Source organism: Emydura macquarii, unplaced genomic scaffold, assembly GCF_026122565.2.
Source record: "Emydura macquarii macquarii isolate MOO-44397 ecotype Brisbane River unplaced genomic scaffold, CSIRO-AGI_Emac_v2 contig_2890, whole genome shotgun sequence".
Classification (NCBI taxonomy): domain Eukaryota; kingdom Metazoa; phylum Chordata; order Testudines; family Chelidae; genus Emydura; species Emydura macquarii.
In genome coordinates, this window is record NW_027133027.1 from 664,778 (window position 1) to 690,984 (window position 26,207).

The window sequence follows — 26,207 nt, forward strand, 5'->3', positions numbered from 1 at the left end:
TAACTGCCTTTGAAATCTCTTCCCTATGTATTTAGCGCTCAAAGGTGAGGATTTTTTATCATGAATGGTTATGTAGCACAACAGCAAATTTATAGTTCCTTCCTTGAACAAGCACAAACATTTACAACCAGATCTTACCCTCAGTTACACCTGCACAGTGGGGTTGTACAGGTGTAACTGTGGGCAGAATTTGACTCTCGAGAAGCAATTAATTTTGAATTGTGTATTTAAGGCATCCAACGCATTCCTTGACTATGATGATCTGTTTTCAAAATATTTGAAAAACTATTTTCGGTGTGAAAAATACATGATCCAGCTTCAGTTTCTTACTCTGAGGTGGAAAGCAGCAAATACACGATGCCTTCTGATATATTTTGGATTACATATTTCTTGGAGCAGGAAGTGGCATCCTCTGTGTGACCCAATCATGAAAATTAAGGCTGGATTTTCAAAGGTTGTTAGCACCTGAAGATGCAGATATGTGCATGATGAGATTTTTCAGGGGAGCCTAATCCGCTTAAGTGCTTTTGAAAATCCTGCTCAGCCCCTATCTACATCGTTGGATCCCTAAATAATATAGAAAGTCTGGGCCTTAGTCTCTCATAGAAGCTTTCAGGACTGAGCCCTATTTGTGTACAGCACATGGATAGTGCTCAAATAAGTTATATTAAAGCTACTTGTAATATCTAAAGAGTAGGATGTGGGCTGGGGAATGTTTCAGATGCTAAAATTGTATTTCAGGGCATGTTATTGACAATTTTATAAAGGACCAGGATCATGGGACTTTCACAGCCTTTGATCCGTGTTCATTTTATAGAGCAAATGCCCTGTCATTGCACTTTGTTTTATTTCTGGATGTGGAGTGGGAAGCAAACAGACATTGACAATGCTGTGAAAAACCTGTTGATCATAACCCCACATGAAAATCGTTTGTGTTAATTCTGAGTGTAAATACTTCCACGGTTGGGAACTACAGGAAATGATTGGAACAGGAGTTAACAATTTTACCCGATTAAAACCTTTGTCTTGCTATCTATGCAATATTGATTTGTGTGAGTTGAAGTACAAGAGATCTGCCCACATCTAAATTCTATTGCAGGCAAGGTTCCCTTTCTGTATTTTGCTAGCAAACGCGTACCATGTATCTAGCACTGCCCCCCCTCCCCCCTTTATAATGAATGTTGGGCCTGTTCCACTGAGCCAGTCTTCAGTTGCCTCTCAGTTACTGATGATTATTGCAGCATTTACCTTACTGGAGTCAATTATTACTCACCCCACGCCCATCAAGTCTCCCGTGTTCCCCTGGAGATGGCTGGTTTTGACAGCCCCCTCCTGGGATCCCAGTGAGGTGCCTGAATCTCTTGAGGAAACAGGTAGGCTGAAAAGGAAGCAGCAGTTGAGATGCTTTTTACCCAAAAGCCCCATAGTCTTTTCCAAGTAGCTCCAGTCTATGGCACGAGCTACCCACCAGAGGCCAGGGGCCGCATCGTGCATTGAAGTCAATGGAGCTATAACAACTTGCATTCTCACAGCCAAGAAAGTGATTGTCCATTACCACCAGCTCTAACTAAACAATGCTGAAGTTTTAGTGTGCCTGTACAGTGCTTTAAAACTGACGAACACTACAAAAGAGGGTCAGATCCTCAACAGCTGTAAATCAACAAAGCTCATTGACTTCTTTACCCAGGCAGAGGTACTCGCCATAGTTTCTGAGCACTACTCTAAAAACCTGGGTAGGGGTAGAAGATTAAGTTATATGATCCAGGTAACATAATGAAACGGTCACTAACAATTACAGATAACTCAACATGTTAAATAAAACACCAAACATAAAGGAAGCACAAAGCCAAGAAACTTAAAAGAAAATAGTTTAAAAAGCCACAAGTGCAAATATGATAGTATCTCCGTCTAGAAAAAAATTAGCAAAAAAGGAGAAACTGATCAAAATTTCAAAGAACAAGCAATACTTTCTTTGTAACTGAATAGTTGTAGATTTGTATTTTAGTGTGTTCATTGCAGTTTACTACTTTTGCTTCTCTGCTAAGAAGGCTAAATAAAATGGTGGTTGATACCCTTCCATTAAGATCATATGGATTCAAACCATTAACTCATTTCACATGGGCCCCTGAAACGCTGTCAAATGACAATGGACTTTTGGTCACTAACAACCTGGACAAGATTCAAACCAGTAATATTGAAAACAAAAGGCTCTATGCCTTCTCTCGTGACAGCCAATATCCCCTACCCTCTTCAATTTGTTTCCATAGTCTTGTTAAAATAAATGCAACTATACTAAAATGAAGCTTGTGGCAAGAAGCATAGAAACTCAAAATTAAGGTGGTCATTCCCCTCTAAACTCATGGAGCATAATACAAAAGTTGTATGTAATTTAGAAATCCTTTTAATATCTAGGTACAATAGGATTGAGCTGAAGATTCTGGACTTGAATCTCTGAAGGACAATCTTGGACTAAGTAATTGGAAGGGGGAGTCGCATATGAATTCTAGTCCCAATTCCCCATAGAATAGGCGACTTTGGCACGTTGCAACCTCTCTGCTGCCTCATCAGTAAAGATATTTTTCTGCCTCACCAGGATCCTGTGAGATTAAAAGTGCTGGTAAAGTGCTTGGGTTGTCAAGTAGAAAGAACTATATAAAATGTTAAATTTAAGATACAGTATTAGGAAAATATGAGTCAGGAGAAATCTTTCCCCTAAAAAAACTGAGCAGTTACCTACACTATAGGAACCGCTTCAAGAAAGCCTAAGTCATCCATTTGATTCAACTAGTTTGGATTTTGCCAGCTCCCCAGGCTGTACATATAAACATGATCATGGCCAAGAAGAGTATAGACTTTGACCATTGCCTGTTTAGACTTGGCATTTTTAAACACACAAGCTGGTTTGTGTGTGGGAACAAGAGCAGAAGGAAACCCACCACACAGGTCAGGGAGGCAGGCACTCATTTCTATGGATATTACTAGTTTTTAAAATAATATTGCCTTCTACTTCGGGTCTTATAGATAAGATGACAGATAAGAGATTTCACGGAGATAGTGAATGAGAGATGGCTTGGTGAACAGGTCTGAGGAGGGCATTCTAAGTGTGATGGGAAAACATGAAAGAAAGCATGGAAACACTTGCAGAAGTGAACGAAAGGGACATCAAAGCTGCTGTAACTGACACGGGGTAGAGACTAAATCAAAGTTGTAGGCAGGGATTGTGGGATTATGTAGAGCCTTAAAAGTCAGGAGAAGTTAAAACTTGAAGATCCATGCCAGAGTGATTTAAAGAGGAGGAGGTGACATTGACGACAATCTGAGAGATGAGTTTTTATTCCTAAATTTCACATTAAACATAACCACTGCCTAAGCAGGTAACAATGGGATGACAGATTAAATCTACGATAGTGTCAAAATGCTGAATATGAGATTTTTTTTGAAAGTTAATTTATAGGTTTATATAAACACACACAAACATGAGAAAAATTAATACCTTTGCAGAACTGACATAAGAAGATGAAGGAAGAAATCCAGTTAATGGTTATCAGTTACTTTAATACTTTTGGCATACAAAGGTGCCCAGGAAATGCAGTAATGCAACCTCATGTGGGAAAGCAATAGCAGGTGTAATCTCTGAGCGAATTGGGTCCCAGTTTTGCAGTGGTGTCTCAGTGGATGGCAGAACCCAGAACTCCTGGAGTTTAGAATTAGCTTTAATCCCATTTTATCGACATATAGGATTTTAGGATTAGTCCACGTCTCAGACATCCTGTAAAGGGAAGGAAGCTCTGGGGGGAGAAGGTGGGAAATAGTCTCTCTCATTTCATGCTTAGTGTAAGCTTTTTCAGACGGGTTATCTTTTTGTTCTATTTGTACAGTGTTTAGCACAATGGACTCCTACTCTGACTGAAGCTGGTAGGTGCTAATGCTATACAAATAACAATCAGCTTTAGTGACCTGATATAAAATACCATTTTATGAACAAAAACAGGCACATAAAGAGGAATGTTCCCCAAAATAAGCCTTAAATAAAGAACAGTTGAAGGTTTGTAAGTTTCTCTTATCCACTTGCATTACAAAGCTTATTATAAAATGGTAATCCACTGAAGTGAATATTCTCTTAATGTCACTACACCATAGTATAAGTAGCATTCTGATTATAGGCCATGAAATTGAAACAGACCATGACTGGTGACAAATTATGGGTTTCTTGCTTTTGTGAAGTTTTCCCTTACATAACTCAGTTACATACAGGGGATTAATGAGTATTAAAACTCACACCTATGAAAATACCAAAACCCCTTTAACTTGCTCTAGCAACTCTAAACCCATGAGATTAGTTTGCTTATAGAGTCTAAGAGAAAGTATTGTAAATACCAGAACACCTATAATATAAAGCAAGCAATTCTGAAAAATGTCAAGATGTTTAATGTGTAGTCCACTAGCTCAGTCAATAATCAAACTGTGAATAACTTTCTTTAATTCCATTAACACTACACAGTTACCAAATGGTGAAATTTCAGACCAAATGCTGATTAAAACAAGATACAGATTGCAGTGACTGACCATGTTCTTTATAATTTCAGTTAGAAATTGTGATTGGACTGATGTAAGATGTATAAATGTACCACCTGTATAATTAATTCTTATATAGTACTTTTCATTTGAGGACTCCAAAGAAATTTAACAAAAGTCAGTATTATTCACATTTTACAGATGGAAAAAATGAGGCACAGATACAGAACCCAGTAAATCAGTAACGCTAACCACCAGATTATAGTGAGGCAGTAAACACTGCACTTTAGATTCTATTACTGTTTTCACTTGCTCAAAAATTGCCTGAGAAATATTCCTTTGGGATTGACCTCTTCTATGCTTGCTCTCAGCCCAAACGTTAAACATTGTCATCAAATCTGAGGGGAATCCATTCACCTGTTCTTGAGTTCAGACTGAAATAACACTTTCAGAGTCAGTAAAAATTCCCAGAACCCACCCCTTTGCAAACTTGGCATGTGACTTGCCCTCATTGGGGAATAGCTGCTTAAGTCTGGCATGGAGAGGAAGGAACAAGAGCTGTGACTGGAAAAAATTGCATCTGAACTCATTTCAAATCCTGATTGGCTCCTACTCCACTATTGCATCAAATTTAAAATTGTCACCATCTTCAGTCTCCACCTTCTCTGTATTACACACACCCTACTTATCGCTTGACATTTTTCATGTTGCCTTCCACCCCCTCCTCTCTGCAACTGTTTGTCTTATCCACTTGTTTGTCAGCTCATCAGGACTTGTCTACACAATCACTTAGTTTGATTTACACCCCCGTTTATCACAGTGAGGTATATCCAAGCACACTAGGGAATCTCTAGCATGCAGCAGCAGGGTCCACGTAGACACATAGGGCCCAGGAGATTTAAACCCCAGCTTGCCACAAACTAATGTTCATGTACACAAACCCTCATACAATCACCAGCCCCATAGTACAACCGATCAATGTTGTGAGTCCAGAAGCTGGGGGCTTAAAAGAAACATCCAATATTGAGACTCATGAAATCATGAGAACTGGCAACAAGGGGGACATATACTAGAATTCTTTGATGATGTCAAGCTTGTGGACAAGTGTAATCCAGGTGATATGTGTACTTGGACTTTCAGAAAGCCTTTGACAAGATCCTATGTCAAAGGCTCTTATGAAAAGTAAGCAGTCATGGGATAAGATGGAAGGTCCTCCCATGGATCAGTAACAGGTTAAAAGATAGGACACAAAGCATAGGAATAAATGGTCATTTTTCACAATGAAAAGTGGTAAATAGCAGAGTCCCCCAAGGATCTGTACTTGGATTTATGTTGTTCAGCATACTTAAATGATCTGAAAAAGGGAGGTAAACCGTGAGGTGGCAAAGGTTGCAGAGGATACAAAATTACTTGAGATAGTTAAGTCCAAAGCTGATAGTGAAAAGTTACAGAGGGATCTCATTAAACTAGATCACTGTGCACAAAATGGCAGATGAAATTCAATGTTAAGTACAAAGTAATGTACATTGGAAACAATCCCAACTATAAATACAAAATGATGGGTTCTAAATGACCTATTACTACTCAAGAAAGATCTTGGAGTCAGTAGATAGTTCTCTGAAAACATCTACTCAATGTGCAGGGGCAGCCAAAAAAGCTAACACTGTTAGCAACCATGAGGAAAGGGACAGAAAATATAACACCACTATATAAATCCAAGGTACAGAAAAGGAAACAAAAATGATCAAGAGTATGGAACAGCTTCCATATAAGGAGAGATTAAAAAACAGACTATTTGGCTTGCCGAGAAAGCAGTTAAGGGGTGGAGGGATATGAGTGGTCTATAAATCAAAAATGGTGTGGAGAAAGGCAAGTGTTATTTACCCCTTCACATAATACAAGAACTAGGGGTCATCCCATAAAATTAATAGGCAGCAGTTTTAAAACAAACATCAGCAAGGACTTCATATAACAGGCAACTGAACTGTAGAATGCATTGCCAGAAGATGCTGTGAGGTCAAAAGCATAACTGGGTTGAAAAAAAGAAAAGTTCATAGAGAATAGGTCCATCAATGATTATTAGCCAAGATCGTGAGGGACAAAGTTGTATCCTCTGGATGCACTTACACCTTGGACTGCCAATAGCTGGAAATGAATGACGGGGGATGGATCACTCAATAACTGCCCTGTTCTGTTGATTCCCCCTGAAACATCTGGCACTTACCCCTGTGGGAAGACAGGATACTAGGTTTGATGTACCATTGGTCTGCCTCAGTATAGCCATTCTTATCTTATATAAACTAGCTATTATTCCCCATTCCCTGACCTCTGCCTATTTTTGTCTGTCAGATTGTGAGCTCCTTGAATGTCTGGAAAGCACATAACCACATCATGGGTTTACCATAAAGAGGCAATATTGGCTGAAGCCATGCCACAAGTATGACAGCACTAGGTTCTACAGAGAACTGAACATTTTCTTTGATCATGCGCTGCTCTCTCTTTGTAGACAATTTGCATAAAGTGTTTTTCCCCAATTGTCTTACAGAAACAAGAAAATTTAAAAATAAAAAAAAAAAATTTTTTCAGCTGCAAGAGCCTTTACAATGTAAACTGATCTGCTGGTTCTCTGACAATCCAGCACTGAAAAAAGTGGTTCCAGCCATGCAATAGAAATATCAAGGACATAGATTCCATTTTCACTTCACCCCATTCACTTAAATGAGTGTGATCTTTGAAATCTAATTTACCTCATTTAAAATTCAGACAGTTTCCTTTTAAATGCTCATAGAAGTGAAATACTAAAAACCCTATGTTAAAAAGTCAGGAAATATACGTAAGTCTGACAAAGATTGTAAGGATTTTTACTAGTGTACATTTAAGAGTCTATCTTACAGTCCATATTTTGGCACTAGCTCCCACTGAGATTTAAATGGGAGCTTTGTCCCAAGAAAGATTTGCAAGAGCAAGCCTCCAATTTTTGTAGCATTAACATAGGTTTTTTAAATTTTAAATTGTAGGTTTATATGTGAGAGCACAAGTCTATGGCACAGGCCAGAAGTGGCTTTACACAGTCACTTGGTTAAATGAAAACAGTAAAATATTTGTTAATACTTCAAATTTCTTTTAAGCACTGTTAAATACTGCAAAGTGAAGGGTAGTATCAATGCAGAAATAAGCCCTGAATATAAAAAGCCTTGGCAGTGTGAGCGACTCAGAAGTGTTTTCATCCGTTGCCTTACGTCTGAGCGAACTCTAGTTTCAAAAAGCAGCCCTTATTTGAAATGGGATGTTAACTGTCATCTACTCAGGTTTGGAGTTAAAGCTTTAATTTGAGGACAGTGAAGCAAAATCATATGTTTAATATATTAACCTATGTGCTGTTAGAAAACTTTCACTCACTGCTTTACACTAGTACAGTAGGCAGCAGACAACTCTTGTGAGGTGAGGTAATATTGCAAGAAGACACAGATCTTGGTACTTTTTTCATACCGGGATAAACAGCAATGTCTGTGTGTACTGTTTAATAATTTTTAAAAGCTGAATGGGGGGGGAATGGAAAACCATGATTCTTTCAGTCTCAAATTTAAACTGTTAACCAGATTTTGCTTTCAATAGATTGCCTCAACGTTATACCTTTGTTAATATAATTGGCATATCTCATCAAGAATTTAAAACTGAATTTTATTTAAAATGAAAAATCACGACATACCATATTCTCTTTCAACTTTAAAATCTCAATTTGGTCAACCAATTGCTGATCAGCTTCCATTAAGCACTAATACAGTATTACTTTAAATAATCCCACTCCAACAATAAAAACAAAGAACCAATAATCTCAAATCAGCCACACCTGATGTGATAAAAATGCCCAAATTAATCTTCTATTGTCCCCCATTTGGGGTATAGTTTCTCAGCCGTCTGCCACGAGTTGCTTTCTTTCCTTCAGTGGCTTGATAATGTCTTCTGAGACTAGGCTATAACACCTATGATGAATTCAAGTGCTCTGAAGAGAAGGCTCACATAAAAATGTTCGTGTCTAACTATCCACAAGCAGACAATACGCCTTCAGCTCCTTTGGTTTTAATAATGTTCCCTTTGGAAAGTGAATCAGTTGAAGACTGTTCCAATAAAATAAGAAGTCAGAGTCAAGACATGGCATAAAACCACTGTCTACACAGTTTGCGATAACGTCCTTATCTTTCTTTCTTCCACAGTTTTGTTCCAAAGACCTCGTAGTGAAGGCAGCTTGATTTTATCCATATTCTTACTGTAAACATTGAGAAATATACCCAGGACAACTAATAAACCTGACCACACATACCTAAAGGGGAAAAAGGAAAATCATTATAGTATTAACAGTTTATTTTTAATGTGCCAATGATATGCCTTGCATTCTACAAGACAAAAATAAAGTATCAACTTCTTGAGTCAGAGAATCTAAAAGATGGTCTCAGATAAGAGAAAACCAAGTGGTAGACTCAGCCAATGTGTTAGCTTGGATCTTTAATTTTTTTTTTTATCTTCTCTCCTTCCTCTTATTATGTAAGTAGGCTGGAGAAAGCAATTTATTTGATATAGCTTAGTATACGTGGAAAAGTTTTAATTAATTGTAACTGTTCTGAGCAATATGAATAAAATAACCTCAGAATTTAAGTCCTGCTCTGCTGTACATTCCCATGTTTTATAGGGCCTATATTTTATGACTGCTGCTCCTAAATGGGGTTCTCTTCTCCATTACCTTGGATTGCCTGATCTCAGCACTTTTTTTGTTCCACTCATAAAATTGTTTGTTTACTGTTATGTTCTTTTAAAGCCTACACCTTTTTCAGAGGGACTAAATGACGTTTAAGGATTTGGATGAAAGCTTTGCTTATATTCCTCCAATAAAACTTATTACAAGTACAGTGCAAAGTTAAACACTATTTTATTTCAATCCAGAAGTAATTAGGCTTGATAGAAATCATTTAGTCTTATTTACCAATGTAAATCTTTTAGAAGAGTTTTAGAAAATTTTCCAAAAAGCTATGTCAGTGTTGCCAATAAATTTGCAAGTAATGCATCAAGGTAATAGAAACTTAATTATAAAAAAGTATTTTGGGTAAGATTTCAAAGTTGAGCCCTATTCAAGGAGGAAATTGCATCATTTTACTGGAGAGAATACAGTTCTTTAGCAAGTTTTCTCTACAGAATAAGCCCCCAACCAGCTAATTAATTAACTAGTAAATGCTAGATGTTGCATAAGACTTTCTTAAAATACAAAAATAAAAAACAACACCTTCCTTCCTTCTCATCCCCAAGATGTACAATGGACTTGTCTTATGTTTTGGGGAAAAAAGAAATCACTCTCTGGCATGATAATCATTAACCACCAACCAGTCAATATTTACAAAAAATTACAAACATTTGTAAGGGAAATGAGAAAAAAACATCAAAATGCCTGAGTAAGATTAACTGGTAATGTTATTCAATTTCAATGATCAAGAATCTGATTTTATGAAATACACAAGTCATAAAAGAACAATTCAATACTTACTGGAATGTGAACGGCTTTGCAAAGAACAAAAAGGAAAGCACAATGGTCATTGCCTTTCTTCCTGTTGTTACTGCAGAGGAAAAACAATTGTTAACTCTAATTTAGATCTCGTTATAATCCAATTAAAGCTGTTATTAGCTGATATTAATAAGCTAGGTAATTAAGGGTCTATACATAGCAGGGAAATTTGTACTTTTAACTAGTGAGCTTCCCTGGTGCAAACTCCCAGATACTAGATACCCCCACTGTACTAGATACGCTCAACCAGCATCAAATAAGGCTTGCACCGGTGTGGCTTCTCCTGGTTTGAAACTGGTGCAGCACATCCACAATGAGGTTTGCATCGATGTAGCAAAACCATCGCCAGTGCAGACACTCCCAAAGTAACCAGACTCATTTATCCCAAAGCTCATTTATTCTCACCAGATCACAGGTATCACGGGAAAGTGATAAACCATCTTTGAAACAGTTGCCAGTAAAAATTGTGAACTAGATTATGTACATTTTTAAAACAAAATGAGTATAAAAATGTTAATAAGCCTTAAGATTTAGATGTGCTGTAGTACTCATATTACAATCTTACTTTTTTTGGGTCACAATTTTCTAGCATGGACATTTTTTTCCGGTTTTATTTTGACGGTGATAGGTAGTTTTGAAGCTATTGAAAGTCTTATTTACATAACAGCATGCCTCAGTACAGATAAATAACTTTGGTCAGGGCACTGAACATGATATGGATGTCAGAAGGCAATTATTAACTTTAGACGGCACCTGTATTTTACTAATCTGAATCTACCTGTGATCTTGTCACTAAAGAAAATCTGAGTTGTAGTTGATGAGGGCATAATCCAATTAACAGATTTAGGTAAAACCAGAACCTGATGGATCACGCCAAAATTAACCACAACTTCCGTAAATTGCATCAAAACCTCACAAATAATCTAATATAGTCTACATGATCATATTCTGACTGCATAAGTATAGAAATACTGGTTAACAGATGAGACTTGTAATCAGCAAGTGCACTAACTGTTTATACAGTAGTTAAATATGAAGCTACTCAATAATAACTTCTGTAGCTTCTTTGGTAAACCTTAGATTTTTCCACAAACGTTCCTGCAAAACTAGGATTAACATGGGCAGAAGTATTCTCTTACACCTTTGCTTTATCTTCATCTGATCTCAATTTTTTTCTAATTATCTTTACATTTTAAGACATTTATGCACATTAAATAAAATGATTTTCAATTACATGAAAAACAAAGGGAATAAAAAAGAAAACAGTTTTAATTAGAAAAGTTTACAGATGAATAATTTAAAAATGATTAAATTACTTGCGTTTTTCTAATTAAGATTATTTCTGTTCTTTCACCAAATCAGTTATTAATTAAAATATTTATGTAACCATTTCCTTCTAAATTAAGTGGCTTCTCTTCTTTTTTTCCAATTAAGTCTGATAATTTCTCATTCTGCTAATAGAAATACAATTTTCATTACTCTTTCACCCCTCTCGCAAATAAGAGGGAGTATAGGGGCGTTGGGGTGGGGATGACAGTAATGAATGTGATATTCTTCCAAGACATGGTAAACATTTTTCCATTGCTGCAGGCAAAGTAAAAAGGGCTAGAGTGCTAAGACAGTCAAGGTCAGGTACAGGAATCCCTGGGAAGGTTTTGCTATTCCATAGCATTCCTTAACACAGTAAAATACACTTTTTAAAAACTGTTTTAAGGCATGAAACAACTCTTATCTGTGCTCATCTGAAATCAATACACATAGTGAACTTGGCTAAAAAAGCAAAATTCAAAATATTATACTGTCAAACTGGATTAAAACCATTCATAACAAATTAGATAATATTTTAGGTCAAAATTGTCCATATTCTCCCCTCCACTAACATAAAGGAAGAACATTACCTGACAGAAAATCAGCTTTGGGGGCACAGGGAAGGGAAGAAAAGTTCCCTGGCATCCTCCTACCTCCCCCCGATACCTTGTGACTGAGGTTTGTAGTTATAAAAAGGGGTAACCTGAGGAAGGAATGAGCCTGACATAACTGTTCTTGCCACCTGCTATTACATCTATATAAACTACAGGAGGATCAGGGACACAACTTAGTTCTGAGAAATACATACTAATGAAATTTTACCCTCTAGAAGTCTCTCTAACAATTCCCTTGTTTTGAACAGTTCTGGATATCACTATATCATCACTGACTATGACACGGAGCATTAATTTGAAAAAGATTTTGGAAATAGGGAAAAAAACACTGAATCTCTCCTGTCTTTTTGTTAAAGTCACTTAGAGCGACCCTAAGAAGGTTTTTTCTCCCCCTGCCTATTCAAAATCACACACAACTTTGATATCCAAACAGCTTCTATGATAGCTTCTATGACTTACAAGGTCACAGTGGTACAGGTTAATGTTCACTTAAAGATGTAATTTTGCTGCAGCTAGTTATACTACATTAAAGTAACATTATATACTAAAACATACCAGCTCAGTGATGATGGCTGAGTGAACACAGATGGAAGCCACAGTAAATTAGTACAGATAATTCCTAACTCATGGTTTCTGTCATACTTGCCATTCTAGCTATACCTTTGATTTAGAAACAATTTAACAAATTGGTAAGTAAATATACTACTTCTGAAAGTGGAATCATCCTCCATTAAGATTGTTAGGCAGACCCCTAAAAAATGTCAAATGGAAGTGTGGACCCCCAGGTATCTGTGGACCACAGGTTGAAAACCACTAGACTAAATTAATACTTCCCTGTTGGGAAAAAACACTGGTGTCCTGTGTTTCATGCAGGGTATGTTTAGCATTGATCATTTTCATTATTTTAAACTACAGCCCTGCTCTTCCAAATAAGGAGAGGAAAAAAAAATTCATTACTAGAACATTCTGTATGTGAGTTACAAAACAGAGTTAAGACTGAACTATTTTTAGTGTACACATCACCCTGTTGCATTGCAAAGTCCATGCATAAGCAGATAAGGTTCCTTGCTGCTGTGATAAGGGCTTAGCAACTTCTTCATTTATGTAGATGGCAAATCTTCTGAGTTGGCTCAAGATTTTCATGCTCACTACACAACTATTCCAGATAGTTGACAACTCAACATACGTAGCTGGGCATATTCTTGATATACTACTTGGGATGGGATCAAATGTTGAGAGACTGGAAATTCTATCTAGGTCATGGCTGTCTCATTGCCACAGATCCCCTTGATACGTGTCCATCTGGGTACTGACCTGCGTATGGATGTAGATGGCATGGCTAGTGCTGATAGATCTTCTCCTGCCAATGAGTGGAAGTCAGATGTCCATGCTATCTATAAATGATACTATCAATACAACTGATCCCAAGATCAATGATACTGTTGATGCTACGGATCATAAGATGTGCCTTTGTACCCTAGCAGGACAGGACAAGGGGATCCTAGGGTGGCTTTTTTCTTTTCTTGTGGAGCATTCCTAGAGAATGGTATTGGGCATCTTCTCTTGTTGAGTTCCACAGGATTCCCTCATCACCTCTCCTGTTCTTTGTATATATGTTAATCTTAGAAGTTTTAAGTAATTAGCTTAAGTACTTGCAGTATACCAATGATACAGCACTATGTAAGTGTGTCTTCTGACATAAGTGGGTGCAGTCATGTACCATACTAAACATCAGGTATAAAAATAGAGCATATAAGGACTATCTGGAACAAGATGTGAGTAACACAGGAAGGTTGGACAAAGCATCTGGAAGACTAGGCAAAGAGTTTATCTGCATCTTTAATAGAAAGCATTGTCTGACACCTCCCAACACAGGTTGCATTCTAGAGATACGGTAAGATTTCCATCTGCTATTAAGAAATCAAATAGCAACATCCTTGGTTTAGAAGAGAGGGAGATGATGGCAAGGGTATTCAGCTCTGGAACTGACACTCTCCCTTAGTTTAAAATAGCTATCATCTGTTGACCTACACGGCATGCTAAAAAGCCCATCTGTTTGTACAGGCTTTTGTGGTGTAGTAAAATGGAGCTGGTGAAGATTGAAAGTTGAGTTGGTGTTGTGGGGAGGGAGGAGTATTGTTCCGGTTTTGCTTCTACTTAACTGTTTATTTTTTAAACTTCTGAAGGAAGGAGATGGATTGTTGGACTTATTTATATATGGTATTTTTAATGGCTGTCAAGTGTGCCTAGAGCACTGGACAGACATTTTGTATGTATAAAAAAATTCTACAAATCAAAATTAATATAATAAAAGTCAGATAGGATAAGAGGTCCCATATCTCTGACCTAAGTCTTGACACCTGGACCTCAAAAATATCTAATCTTATTCAGGTGAACAAGCAAGATTGCAGGGGCTGAAATTTGATTTTTTTTGCACCAAACCTGCAATGTACATGTATCATTGCCTTAACGGCATCAAACTACAAATGTCTGTAGGTTCAAGGCCTTAAACACAGTGTACAACGTTAATCTATTAAGCAATTGTGGAAAGGCTTCCAGGAATTTCTCAGAAACTGGGATTTTATGTTTGGGAAGCATGATACTGCATTTTGCACACCTGTGTCCCATTTTATTTTAATACTTTTTCCTCCCTGTCCCAAATAAGTCTTACCTTTTTTGCTTATATTTTGGTGTGTATTTCTGATTCCACAGATCTGTCAAGTGTACTGTTTATGTATCTAGCAGGGTTCCTGGTGTTCATATATTTGTGCACAAAGCCCTTCTAGGTGAAGGCACTGGGTTAGAGAGAACCATGAGGTTTCCAAATATACTGCAACAGAGAAGCCATGCTACATGAACTCAGGTAAATCAGCTCAGATAGAAACAAAAGAGTCTGAGCAAGAACAATTCTCACAAGCTTTGTCCTATATGGGAAAATGGGATTAGATTGTTTTTATATTAAAATACTAAATATGTAATTTGTTCATACCTGTTACAGCTAGAAGGGCACCGAAGATTTTAATCAATGCTAGAACAAAGGATATTCCAAAATACCCAGTCAGGGAAAAAAAGAATGCATAACCATAAGTCTGAACTGGATGCTGCAACAACAACAAAAAACATGTTAGGAAAATGCAAAATAAACCCTGAGGTGTTGCAAAATGAAATAAAACTATAGACTTTAATCAACTGCGTGAGCAATATTAAGCTGTTCAACAATGCATTCATGCAAAGAATCTTATTTAATTTTCATTAAATAATGGAAAAATAACCACAATTATTAACTCAACCCTGGCACTTTCTTAAAATTCACATACTTCGTAGATCAAGGACTAAAAAAAGGATTAATTTAGCATCAGGAGTACAGGTAAACTTGTCCAGTTCAGAATGTTATGTTAAGAGAATGGCAAGATTTGCCATGGTATATTAATAGTAATCTTTTCAATGAGGAGTCCTCAGTACACAGAAAACTATTTAAACATTTTTATTTTAAAGCAAGATTAATCAGTGTTTACCTTTGAACAAAATGTTACTGCAGGGCTTAATCCACTAGTGCATGTCAATCCCAATAAAATGTACACAAAACCTATTGAATAGGAATATAAAACCTGGAATAGTTAAAATAAAAAATAAAAAATAATTAGCTGGTAATACTAAACAATTAAAATAGAAAATTAAATGCTTTCTAATATGTGGCTCTGTTACTACACTAAATTAATTTTAGATGACTCTGTAGTACAAAACATCCTCAGACAGTAGAATTTAAATAAGTATGAAAAGTGAGAGTGGGAAATAGGATCATGACTTCCATTCTACCATAACCCCACACAAAATAAAATCTTTCATATGTGGGTAGTCAGTTACTAACATCCTCAGGCCAGACCTAAAAGATAGTAGATACTTCAAATTCAGGATTTTGTTGCTTAAGTAAAACTTTGACAAATTACATATATCTAAAAACATGCAGTAGTTTAACTATCTTTAATTTACAAAACTCCAAGTAAATCTACTTATAAATTAACTTTAACAAACCTCGTTGTTAGCAAAGCCAAGCATTCATAAATGTGGAAATGCCAGAACTAAGGTTGCTTGTGCAACCTTAATTTAGTCCCCTTGTGCATGTGCATCATGAGTCTTTAATCACATGACCACATATTTTTTCCACAGAACCCCTGCCTCATTTAGTGAAGATGGACAGTGCTAACTAAATGGTTAGCTATTCAATATTTCTTTTTATCCTCTTTTAGTGTGCATCTGAACAATGCGCTGAATACAGAATTATTAATTTCCTCATGGGATTTTCTACTATGATCTCATAGTATCTTGGTTATTTACCAACGTTAATGAGTATATTTTCACAACATCTCTATGAGGTGACATGGTATTTTTATCCCCATTGTTCATATGGGGAAATGAGGCACAGAGATTAAGGCCAAAATTGTCAGAAGTGTCCACGAATTTTGGGAGGCCAATTTCAGACACCAAGGTCTTAATTTTTCAGAGTACTTAACATTTTATGCATTTATAGCACAGCTCCCACTTCATTGTGAGCACTCAGCACTCTTGTGTCTCCTGCTGGGCATTGAGAAAATGAGGAACGTACAATTAGTGGCCATCTGTAAATAGTTTGGTTTAAGCAACATGCCCAGCATCATATAGGAACCCTGTGGCAAACAGGATGGCGGAAGGCAGTGGTAGGTTACCGTCCCCACAATGGAAATATTGTCATAAACTTGTATGTGTGGGTGGGCAGAGGCACCAGCAGGACCTGGAGGGGATGTAGTGGCTGCTGTGGTTCCCAGGATAGGGGCCAAGGAGCAGGCAGGAACCATCATGACTCCCATTCTCAAACTGGAGCTTGCTCATTCCTTGTCCTATCCCTCTGCCCACCAGGTGACAGTGGCAGGGATAGAATAAAATTCTCCAGGGCAGCATTCAACTGTCTTGACCATGAGACCGTCTTTTCTCTTCCCACCGTAACCCCCTGCCTCATTCACTACACACTTTCCAACTTCCTCAACAAATGAGGCAAAGGTCCTATAGACGACAAATTCATACGTTACACAATTGCAAACCATTCCCAAAGCACCGTCCAGTGTGTGCACAGAACAAGACAGATATCCTGTGGAGAAAACAGTATGAATCAAAAAGGTATTATAATGCACATGAAACAAAGGGGTCATGCAACCTTGATTCTTGCATTTCCTAATTTTTGAGTGCTTGACTTTGCAACCTTACTGTTCTAACATCTTTTTTGAATGCCGCTTCCTAAATTCTTTAAAAACTTAAACAGGAAAAACAAATTACATCATCATGTAGAACCATATTGATCTCTTCCCTCCCATAAGACATCAGAATAGTCCTCTCCCACTGGAGCTAAAGGAGTAACTGCTACCATTAGAAGACTTATTTGTATGTGTATCTGCCACTGCAGGCATCTGGACACATACTTTGCCAGTGGGTTTCACAGCTATTTGTTAGACAGCAAAGCAATGTGGATACTGCTGTAGGGGAGTGTTCTCTAGTGGTCAGATCCTTCTGTCACTGTTCCTATGACAAAGTATTAGGGAACCTTAATTATAGGCATCACTACCTTCATTGAATATAATTTGAAAAAACAAATGTAATTGAAGAAAAAAGTTTTAATTTTATAAAATATGTACTGCAATATGCTGTTGAAGGAAACTGATATGTATACAAGTTACAATGCTAAAAATCACAAAAAGTTAACTATCAGTTTGAATAAAATTCAGCAATTGCAACATTTTTTAATTAGGTTAACTCCAAAAATATCCAAAAAAAAGTGTCTGCTTCATCTTGCCTTGTCTATTATGAAAATTATATTCATTCCACTAAGGGAAGAAAGCCTACAAGAGTTCTTGGAACCATATTTAACACATTTTCACTTTGAGTTACAGATTAATGGATTGGTTATTAATGTGTGTTTATTGCCATTGAATATCTACTTTTTTGAACTCTCACAGGCACTGAAGTCAGTTCACACTTTCACTTCACTAGTACTAGATATTTGTTATTTGATTAGCTGCATGCAGATTCTCTCAATTGGAACAACTTTTTCATATCCCTTCTGATTTCCCCCTCCCTTTCTGCTATTGTCTTCCTATGTAGCAAGAAGACAGTAAGTGTATATAATGGTAAAATTGCCAAATTTATTTAATCTTTACCAATATTTTGTATTGGGAATCATTCTTTCCTCAAATCTTGTTGGCACTTGGGAGGACAAGGATTTTAAAAAGAGCTGATTACTGATTCAAAAAGTTATGAAGAGCTTCTGGGCTTGATATGGATTTTGAAATCCCATACTGCTTGTTATTATAAGGCACTTAATTTTACAAGATCTGATTATTTTCTAAAGTAATTTCTAATGGGGTTAGTCATAGTGCCTCTATTCTGTACTGAGGATAGACTGCTAAATTCTCATTAGGTAAAGTTTTAATGGATGTGCCTCTATTGATACCTGTAGATAATGTAAGTTTTATCGAAGTTCAGAGGAGTTCTCTAATCAAACTTTTCAGCTGCATCTGCTGGTTCTTTTATTCTAAGCTTTGTGCATCACACTTTGTATCTTTTGGGACTGATTAACATCTGTCAAGTCAATCTTTTTAGATTTTTTTACTGCTCTTCAGAAAATTAGCACTGCTATTTCAGAGTGTGTTTAAATAAAAGGTGTCAGTACCTTTGGTTTCACTTTAACAGCAATCAGTCATTTTTCATGCTTAGTCTGTTTTTTTACACTGCTTATGGAAAATGTAGCTTAATTCAAAGGTCTGGATTTTTAAAAAAAAAATCAATTATGTTAAATTCATTAGGATTCTGTCCGTTTTTTCAGCAGCTCTGGATAAAATTGACTACAGCAGGTGTGCATGTGTATATATGCAATACAAGCATCAAATATTGGACTACTATCTTGACTTAGATGGAATATCTTTCAAAAATAGGATAAAAATTCCAACTCTATCTATTCGTATAGTCTGTGACAAAATACTAGATTAAAGAGTCCGGTATTTACCATTTCTGAATTGGAACCATTGTGCAACTTCATAGCTTTTTCTTGCACATTTCCTATAACTGCATCTGCACAGAGAGCAAGGGATATAAGGATCACACCTCCAAGAAAAGAAAAAGGGAGAAAAAAATGTTAATTATCAAAACAAACAATAGTAATAAATGCCATTCTACACTCATTCTGTAGAGACTAGTGTAAGATGCTAGCTCAAGCAATTTTCACTTTGCTTATATGAGTTTAGACTAAGTTCTAGAAGGCAGGAATTATCTTATTTTACCCAGACCAGCACAATAGAGCACCAAATCCCAAAAGAGGCATTTATATTATATGAGAACTCAGATATTTAATAATGATTAAATTTTAAGATCAAATTAATCTATTCTGAATATTATTAATGTAAAATAATATAGTATGTCCTGTTGGAAAGAAAAGAAAAAGCAATGTCCACTATATTTAATAAACACAAAAAAGGAAAAACAAGGAAATACTGACAAAACAACAAAAGTAAGAGGACTCACAGTGAAAGGTTTTCTGCTTTTTGAATTTTATTTGCCCAGGTGCTGCTCAGATACAAGATGAATGTGTGTTTTTATGTATATACTACAGTACCTAGCCACAACAAAATCACTACATTGCAGACAATGTTGTCAGCTTAACAATAACAAAAATTACTAACTTTTTATCCATCAAAGTCAACTAATTTCCAAACTTTGATTCTTTCACTATTTTATCAACTAATATCTCTACCATTCCAACAGTTAGAGGTTAATGTTGGATACTCTTTGAAAACAGATTGGAATCCCAGCTTTCATAAAAGTATAACATTAAATTAACTAATAGTACACACTGTCAGCAGTTAAAGTCATGTCTATTTTCTATTGTTTCTTATATCATGACCATCATTATTGAATGTGAGAGCAAAGAAAGGAAACAAGTAGGCAATCAGCATGACATTATTTTAAGATTTCATCTCTCACTGGTAAATATTTTGTTGGAACAATACAAAGACCTTAAGGAAGAATACACTTTTCCTATCAGAAAGAAAAATTCTTGATGCTTGGGACTGTCTGAATTGGAAAAAGTTCCTAATTTCCTTAAAAATTATAAAGTTGTCTCCATACTACATTTCTGGTACTATGCCATTTTCTAAGCACCAGGAAGAAAGCAGAGGGGGAAGAATCCATAATCTGTTCAGTCCGGTATTTAGGGGCACTGTTACCACAATGGCATTTTATGTGCCAAAAAACTTCTTTATAACTAGTAGCAGAAGCCAGGACAGGAGTTATAAACCTGAAGAAACATCTGATGTCTGAGTGAACTGATGGGAAAACAGAGCTATGGGACTTGACTAGTATATTTATAATTTTATTTTAAATAAAATTTATTTTCTCTCAATGAGAGAAGCACATAGTATCTGGTCAAGGAAGTCTTGAGTCAGTTATATTCCCTACATTTTTATATCAAAACTATTATATTACTTTAAACTATACTTTTTCACATACTATATCGATCTGTAGCTTGAATCCATTACATTGTCAATATGGGTGCACCAATATAAAATGAGATGATAGTTCACATTAGCCAGTTTAATCTCATAATTTGATAGTTTTACTTAAATGCACAAGTAGTCCAATCTGACAGAACAGACAGAATTTGAAAATTTTCTTTAAAAAATTCAAAACACTCCAAAGGGCCTGATTTTGATCTCACTTTACACAAGTATAAATCAGCAGTAACTCCACTAAAATCAGTGATGATAAACAGTAAGATCTGAACCTGGCCCAAAGACTTCAGACATAGCAGGGCATGCATGATTTGAATCAAATGAACCATACTCTTTGTACTTTTGTACCTCTCAGATTTTGGGGAAAAAATTCCCCCCCTCCCCAAAAATCTTTTCTATGTTAAGCTAGTGCAAAGTTTTAGTCCATGCAAAGTTTCTAAACCACATACCTTGCATTTAAGAAAAAAAATACTCTTCCAACATGGATTATTTAAAATTAATGAATAACAAAATTATCTCCCAATTCAAAAGCTTTATAATATATTTTAAGAGTCCACTCTGAAGGTTTTTAGTTTAGTCAGCCAAACATCATTACCGTAACATTAATGAAGCTAAGGGCTAAATTGTGTCTCCTCCTGCAGATGTAGGCTTGAGGGGATATGTGTGCAAGAAACTTTTTATCCCATATTGCTTCCATGCAGGGACCAATCATGATAAGGCTCACAGCACTGGAGAGTGGATAAATTGTACTGCCAGTAGAATGACTAAAGGAGGAGTTGTTTCTCTTGCACAGATGTATCAAGATGTACCTCCTCCATGAATCCTCCCAGCCAGTCTCTCTATATATTAGGTCTTTAAAAAGGCATGATACTGTTTGGGCAATGTTCCTCCATCTCTTCAGTCAGACAATGCCCAGAACCATTACGGAGCCCAAAATATCAATTCTACTTTTAAAATATCTCTCTCTCCTAGGTACAAGGCTGCAGTGGCAAAAGCCAACATCTGTTTTCTTTGCTGACAACATCTTTAGTGCATGAATGGAACACTGAATGGGGTATATTTCATTAAGTCTATCTGTTGCTTTTGCACAGCAATGCTTATCCTGGATCCATAGCTATTAAAGAGCCTTAAGTGTAAGTTACAAAATTCTGGATTGCACAATATGGGGAAAATTGTTCATCCAGATGATGCTTTAAACCCCTCAGGTTTTGTTAGTAACATTCCTATCAGACAGCAAAGATTACTTGTTCCGTTTAACCTCACAGCATAGTTTTGCTTCCTTAGGCATAACTGTGACATGTAAATAGATTTGCCCTTGACAATGTGCATGTTTAAAGAATTTTGATTAAATAATGAGTAAAAATAAAGCTTCAGCCAGAATCATACTAGTTTGTGTGTAAATGATTCTAACAAATTTGATTATAAATCACCAGGAAGAAATCTGATATTATTTAGTGACTAGCAAGTAGGCAATATCATAAGACAAATGAATTCTTAGGAATTTGTCATTTTAAAGTTACACTACAAAGTAAAAAGTTAACATTGTTTTGAAAGCTTATGTCTGTAGCTCATTTTTCTTTTCACTCTGATTCCATCTATTTCAAATGTCAATATACAATCTGTTTCAAAGGGGCACCTTTATGGTGCTTTTTTTCAGTCCCTTCGCAGCAGAAAATATTACAAAATTATTAAAGGACCAAGTACACCAAAGAAAGAAAATTACAGCCTGAGAAAATTCTTTAATGAATCTCATATTGGCTATGCGCCAGGTTAATTCCACTGATTTCAACCGAGTTACTCTTGGTTTATACTGGTATAATTTCAGAAATAAGCCCACCTTTTGGGAAATGTACTAAGCTGCCTCCTACCTCCATCATTCAGCTAATAAAATAAAATATCCAGCTTCTAAACTGCAGAAGTCCCCATTCAGACTACATTAGATGACCAGGACAGACAAGTTAGGAAGAAGGTACACAGCGGTAACTTGCTCAACTTACACAGCAGCTAAATAGCAGAGTTGGAAAGAACTCAGACCCAGTCTTCTGAGAGAAGATTCGGGCCTTGTCTACACTGCTGTGCTGGGTCAACTTGAGATACGCTTTCCCGTCGACGTACTTACGTCTGCACAGCGTGGCGTCCTCAAGACGTTACGCTGGCGGGCTACGCTCTCCTGTCGATGCTACCTTCCTCCTTTTGGGTAGGTGGACCAATTCAGTCAACAGGAGAGTGCTCTCCCATTGACTGAGTGAGTCTATGGACATGCCCTTGATCTTTTAAGCCCCTGTCCTGTGCCCTAACTCCTCAGACCTGTCTTCCTTCACCCTTTTGTACTGTGTTTGTAAGATATATCTTTGGTTGAAATGGGTCCTAACTATGTTAAAGGAAAAAGTAGTGCTGTTTGTGGTCCTATATTGAAAACACTCAGACAATATACAGAAGATGTACTTACATCAAATTATTGAAGGTGTTCAGACCAACATGGTCCTCAGTCCTTCACTTTGTAGAAATATATTTTAAAACAAATAAAAATCTAAGACATTTTAAAATCTGATTTTAAAAAACTCCATTTAAAAATAGCTTTTAACCATTAAAAACCATCCTAAGAACAAATGCCTAGATGTGTTTTTTTCCTGAGATATACTTATTTGGTGGGTGCCAAAAAGGAGAGTCTCATGTTGTACCCAAAATACATTTTTTGTTTGTTCAACTACACATCCTGTCTCTTGTCCCACTATGTACTTGTATACAGTAGATCCTATAATTTAGAGAGATAGTAAGTCATTTTTTCCATTTGTAATACCACTAAAATGACACATTAAAAAGCCAACACAGCAAAATTATGACAAGGCTAAATAAACATCTGAGTTCAGACAATAATAAATCATTACTGTTTGAGCACTGCACAACACTAGATGAAATAACATTTCTGAAAAGGAAAAAGGTTTCCTCCCTAATAAAGGGCTTATTTTGTTTTAGGGTCAAATCACATTGGTTAACCAATGCCACAAATATGAAATGTAGGTTCTACAATGAATTGTCTAAGCAATTACTATATCTCATCTCACTCTTTTGAAATAAAACAATTTCAAAATTGACCGCCCTAAATTCCTACATTGTACATACATAATATTACTATGATGATATTATCCTCAATGCCTTTTTATATAGCACATACAACACGACAAATTCATGGTTGCTGTATGAAACAACTTTAAATTTCATGATATAAGCATTATTTAAGTATATGTAACATCAAACAATCTTGCAGTAGAACTGTTTTATTTAATGTCCTTGTTAAATTACATAAAATATGAAGCAATGTGTTTATGCAATCCTGAGAACATATGTGCAATTTCAATTATGTACACTGTGAGATATGCTTTCCAGAGCTGTACTGTTTAGAAAGCATGCAGTTTTAAAGTAGCAGCATGGAGAGCAACTGAAAGGCTGAAAGACTTGCTCGACTCAAGAGATTTTAATGGTGATGGATATCAGTTTATAGTCCCATCCACTTTTAAAATGGAATATGAAGAGGCCCTACTTTTCTGTTGGAGATGGGTAATACTGATTTCAAAGGTGGAAGCCCTGTAGTGCTTCAGGTGCAGACACACTGAAATGATTGCTTATCCAAATACATATATTTGAGATATTGTAGAGGAAGCACTGAGTTAACTTTAACTGTTTCCATTTAAAGGAGCCTTTTTCAGTCACTTATAACTTTGTGAAACTTAACTTTCAGGGTGAAATTTTCCAGTTTGAGTGTCAGAGCAAAAATGGTTAAATTTTTGAGTAAGAACGTAATGAAAATAAGTAATTTTGTCTTTATTAAAAAAAACCTGCTACCTTTTCAGTACAGTTCTAGTGCTTCAGTGGGAAGAGGCAGAAACATGAAATTAGTCCTGAGGATAGACCTGTGGTTTTTTGGTGTTCCAGTGAAAATTCCTTTTGATTTGGCTAAGTTATACAAAAATGTATGTTATGAATGCATAGCTATTTTATTTTTTCCTTTTTAATTTTATATGGGAATTTATGAAGTATCACATCAGTTAAAACATTTTCTTCTATTTCTAACTTACATGAAGAAATTGTATGCCAAGAGCACTAGTTTTCACTGAGGACTAAATCTAAATCTAAAGCAAATGTGAGGTAAAGAAAAAAGTTTCAGTTACCAACTGCTAGAAATAAGTCTGAAAAAATTTAACAAAACCCACCTTTTTATTCTATTTAAAGTGTTTCAAAACTGGGTCAAATGGAATTTTATCAAGCTTCTCAAGATATATTTACTTCTGGACTGAGATCCACCATGAGATACTTCAGCCCCAAGGGTAGTATCTGGGGAAGTTATAAGCACTTGAGAACTGAGGCCTAAAATGATAGTCTCTCTCTTCTATTATACTATAGTGCTGCTAGTACAATGATATAACAAAATCTACCATTTTTTAGTATGACATCCCAAGGCACTATCATCAAAGACTCCCAGAAGTTTTATGCAATGCTCAGTCTAGGCAAAATAAGAATTATTAAACCATAAAGTAAAATGCTTCTTTACCTGTCAAATTGAAATTTGGTGCGACTGTGCTGTCAGCTAAAGTAAACCATATTAGGCCAAGACTCATACACATTGCAGCAGACACATCTGCAATATTATAACGTTTTCCTATACAAAAAACAATACAAACAACAAGAATAAGGCCATGTAATAGTTTTAATTTTAACTCCTTTTTATGGGAAATGGCAGACAAAGGAAAAAAACTTCCATTCAGTCCTCCACCAAAATATATGGACCAAATATCCTGCCTCCTAATATCTGAGTAGAAGATCTGGTTGTAACTCTCTACAGCAGCAGTTCCCAAAAACTCTTCCATAGTATATCCCATATTTCCATAGAGAGATCTTGTGGGCAATAGCTGTTACCATTCACAATGGCACAGGCCACATCTCCTCCCCTAAAAGTGATTACATATCATCTCTTTGGCAACTACAGCAATTACTTACATGGAAAAAGTAGTATTAAGAATGTATTTTAGTTATCTTTAATGTAAGAGACGAAAACAAGGACAGCCAGTGATATTTGGTCAGCCAGCTGCCTGTAGAACATCAGCAAAGGCTCACCAGACCAATTTGGGAAACGTTGCTCTAGAACTCAGCAATGCCAGACAGATGTATTCTTGGAAAGCCCGAGAATATCATTTGAATAACATATTTCCTTCCTTCCCACAGGCTGTGTCACCATGTAAGCTGCCAGAAAAAAATGGTTTGACACCTATCTTTTAAACTATGTTCTCCTCTTTCAAGAAGCTAATGCTATATAATCCAAAGGCATTATAAAGTTACCTACAAAGACTCGCATGCCCCAAATTTAAGTCGCAAGAAGATTCAATCCTAAAATAGATCTGAGTTAACTGCATGTACAATATTTACTTTAGTATGAATTTGCATATTTGATTTCCTTCTCTCAACTGGTTTATTACTGCTTCAGTCTCAATACCGAAGTGTAATGTTCCACTGTAACTACAAGACACACAACTACAGTAACAGAAATACTACATTCTGGGCTCAGTTCTATAGTCCTTTTCCATGTGGAGAATCTTAGGGTACATCTCCATTGAGTGCCTGAGTCTCAGCCCCTGGGTCAACAGATTTGGGTTCGCATAACAGCACTAAAAATAGCTATGTAGACCTCCCTCC

At 36.3% G+C, this 26,207-nt stretch overlaps 1 protein-coding gene across 2 annotated transcripts in view; it reads right to left on the reverse strand.

Moving 5' to 3' along the window:
* Positions 1-4,412: 4,412 nt before the first annotated feature.
* SLC35B3 (solute carrier family 35 member B3) overlaps positions 4,413-26,207 on the reverse strand; it is a 33,195-nt gene continuing 11,400 nt past the window's right edge. Inside the window, exons 5-10 of one of the 2 annotated variants that reach the window (XM_067568353.1) lie at positions 25,069-25,176; positions 19,019-19,116; positions 15,504-15,596; positions 14,978-15,089; positions 10,049-10,118; positions 4,413-8,836 (exon numbers count right to left, since the gene is read on the reverse strand). In XM_067568353.1, the coding sequence (XP_067424454.1) occupies positions 8,686-8,836; positions 10,049-10,118; positions 14,978-15,089; positions 15,504-15,596; positions 19,019-19,116; positions 25,069-25,176 (632 nt within the window). In that variant the 3' untranslated portion in view covers positions 4,413-8,685. The remainder of the gene's footprint in view (positions 8,837-10,048; positions 10,119-14,977; positions 15,090-15,503; positions 15,597-19,018; positions 19,117-25,068; positions 25,177-26,207) is intronic. The other variant, XM_067568354.1, reaches the window with a different exon arrangement.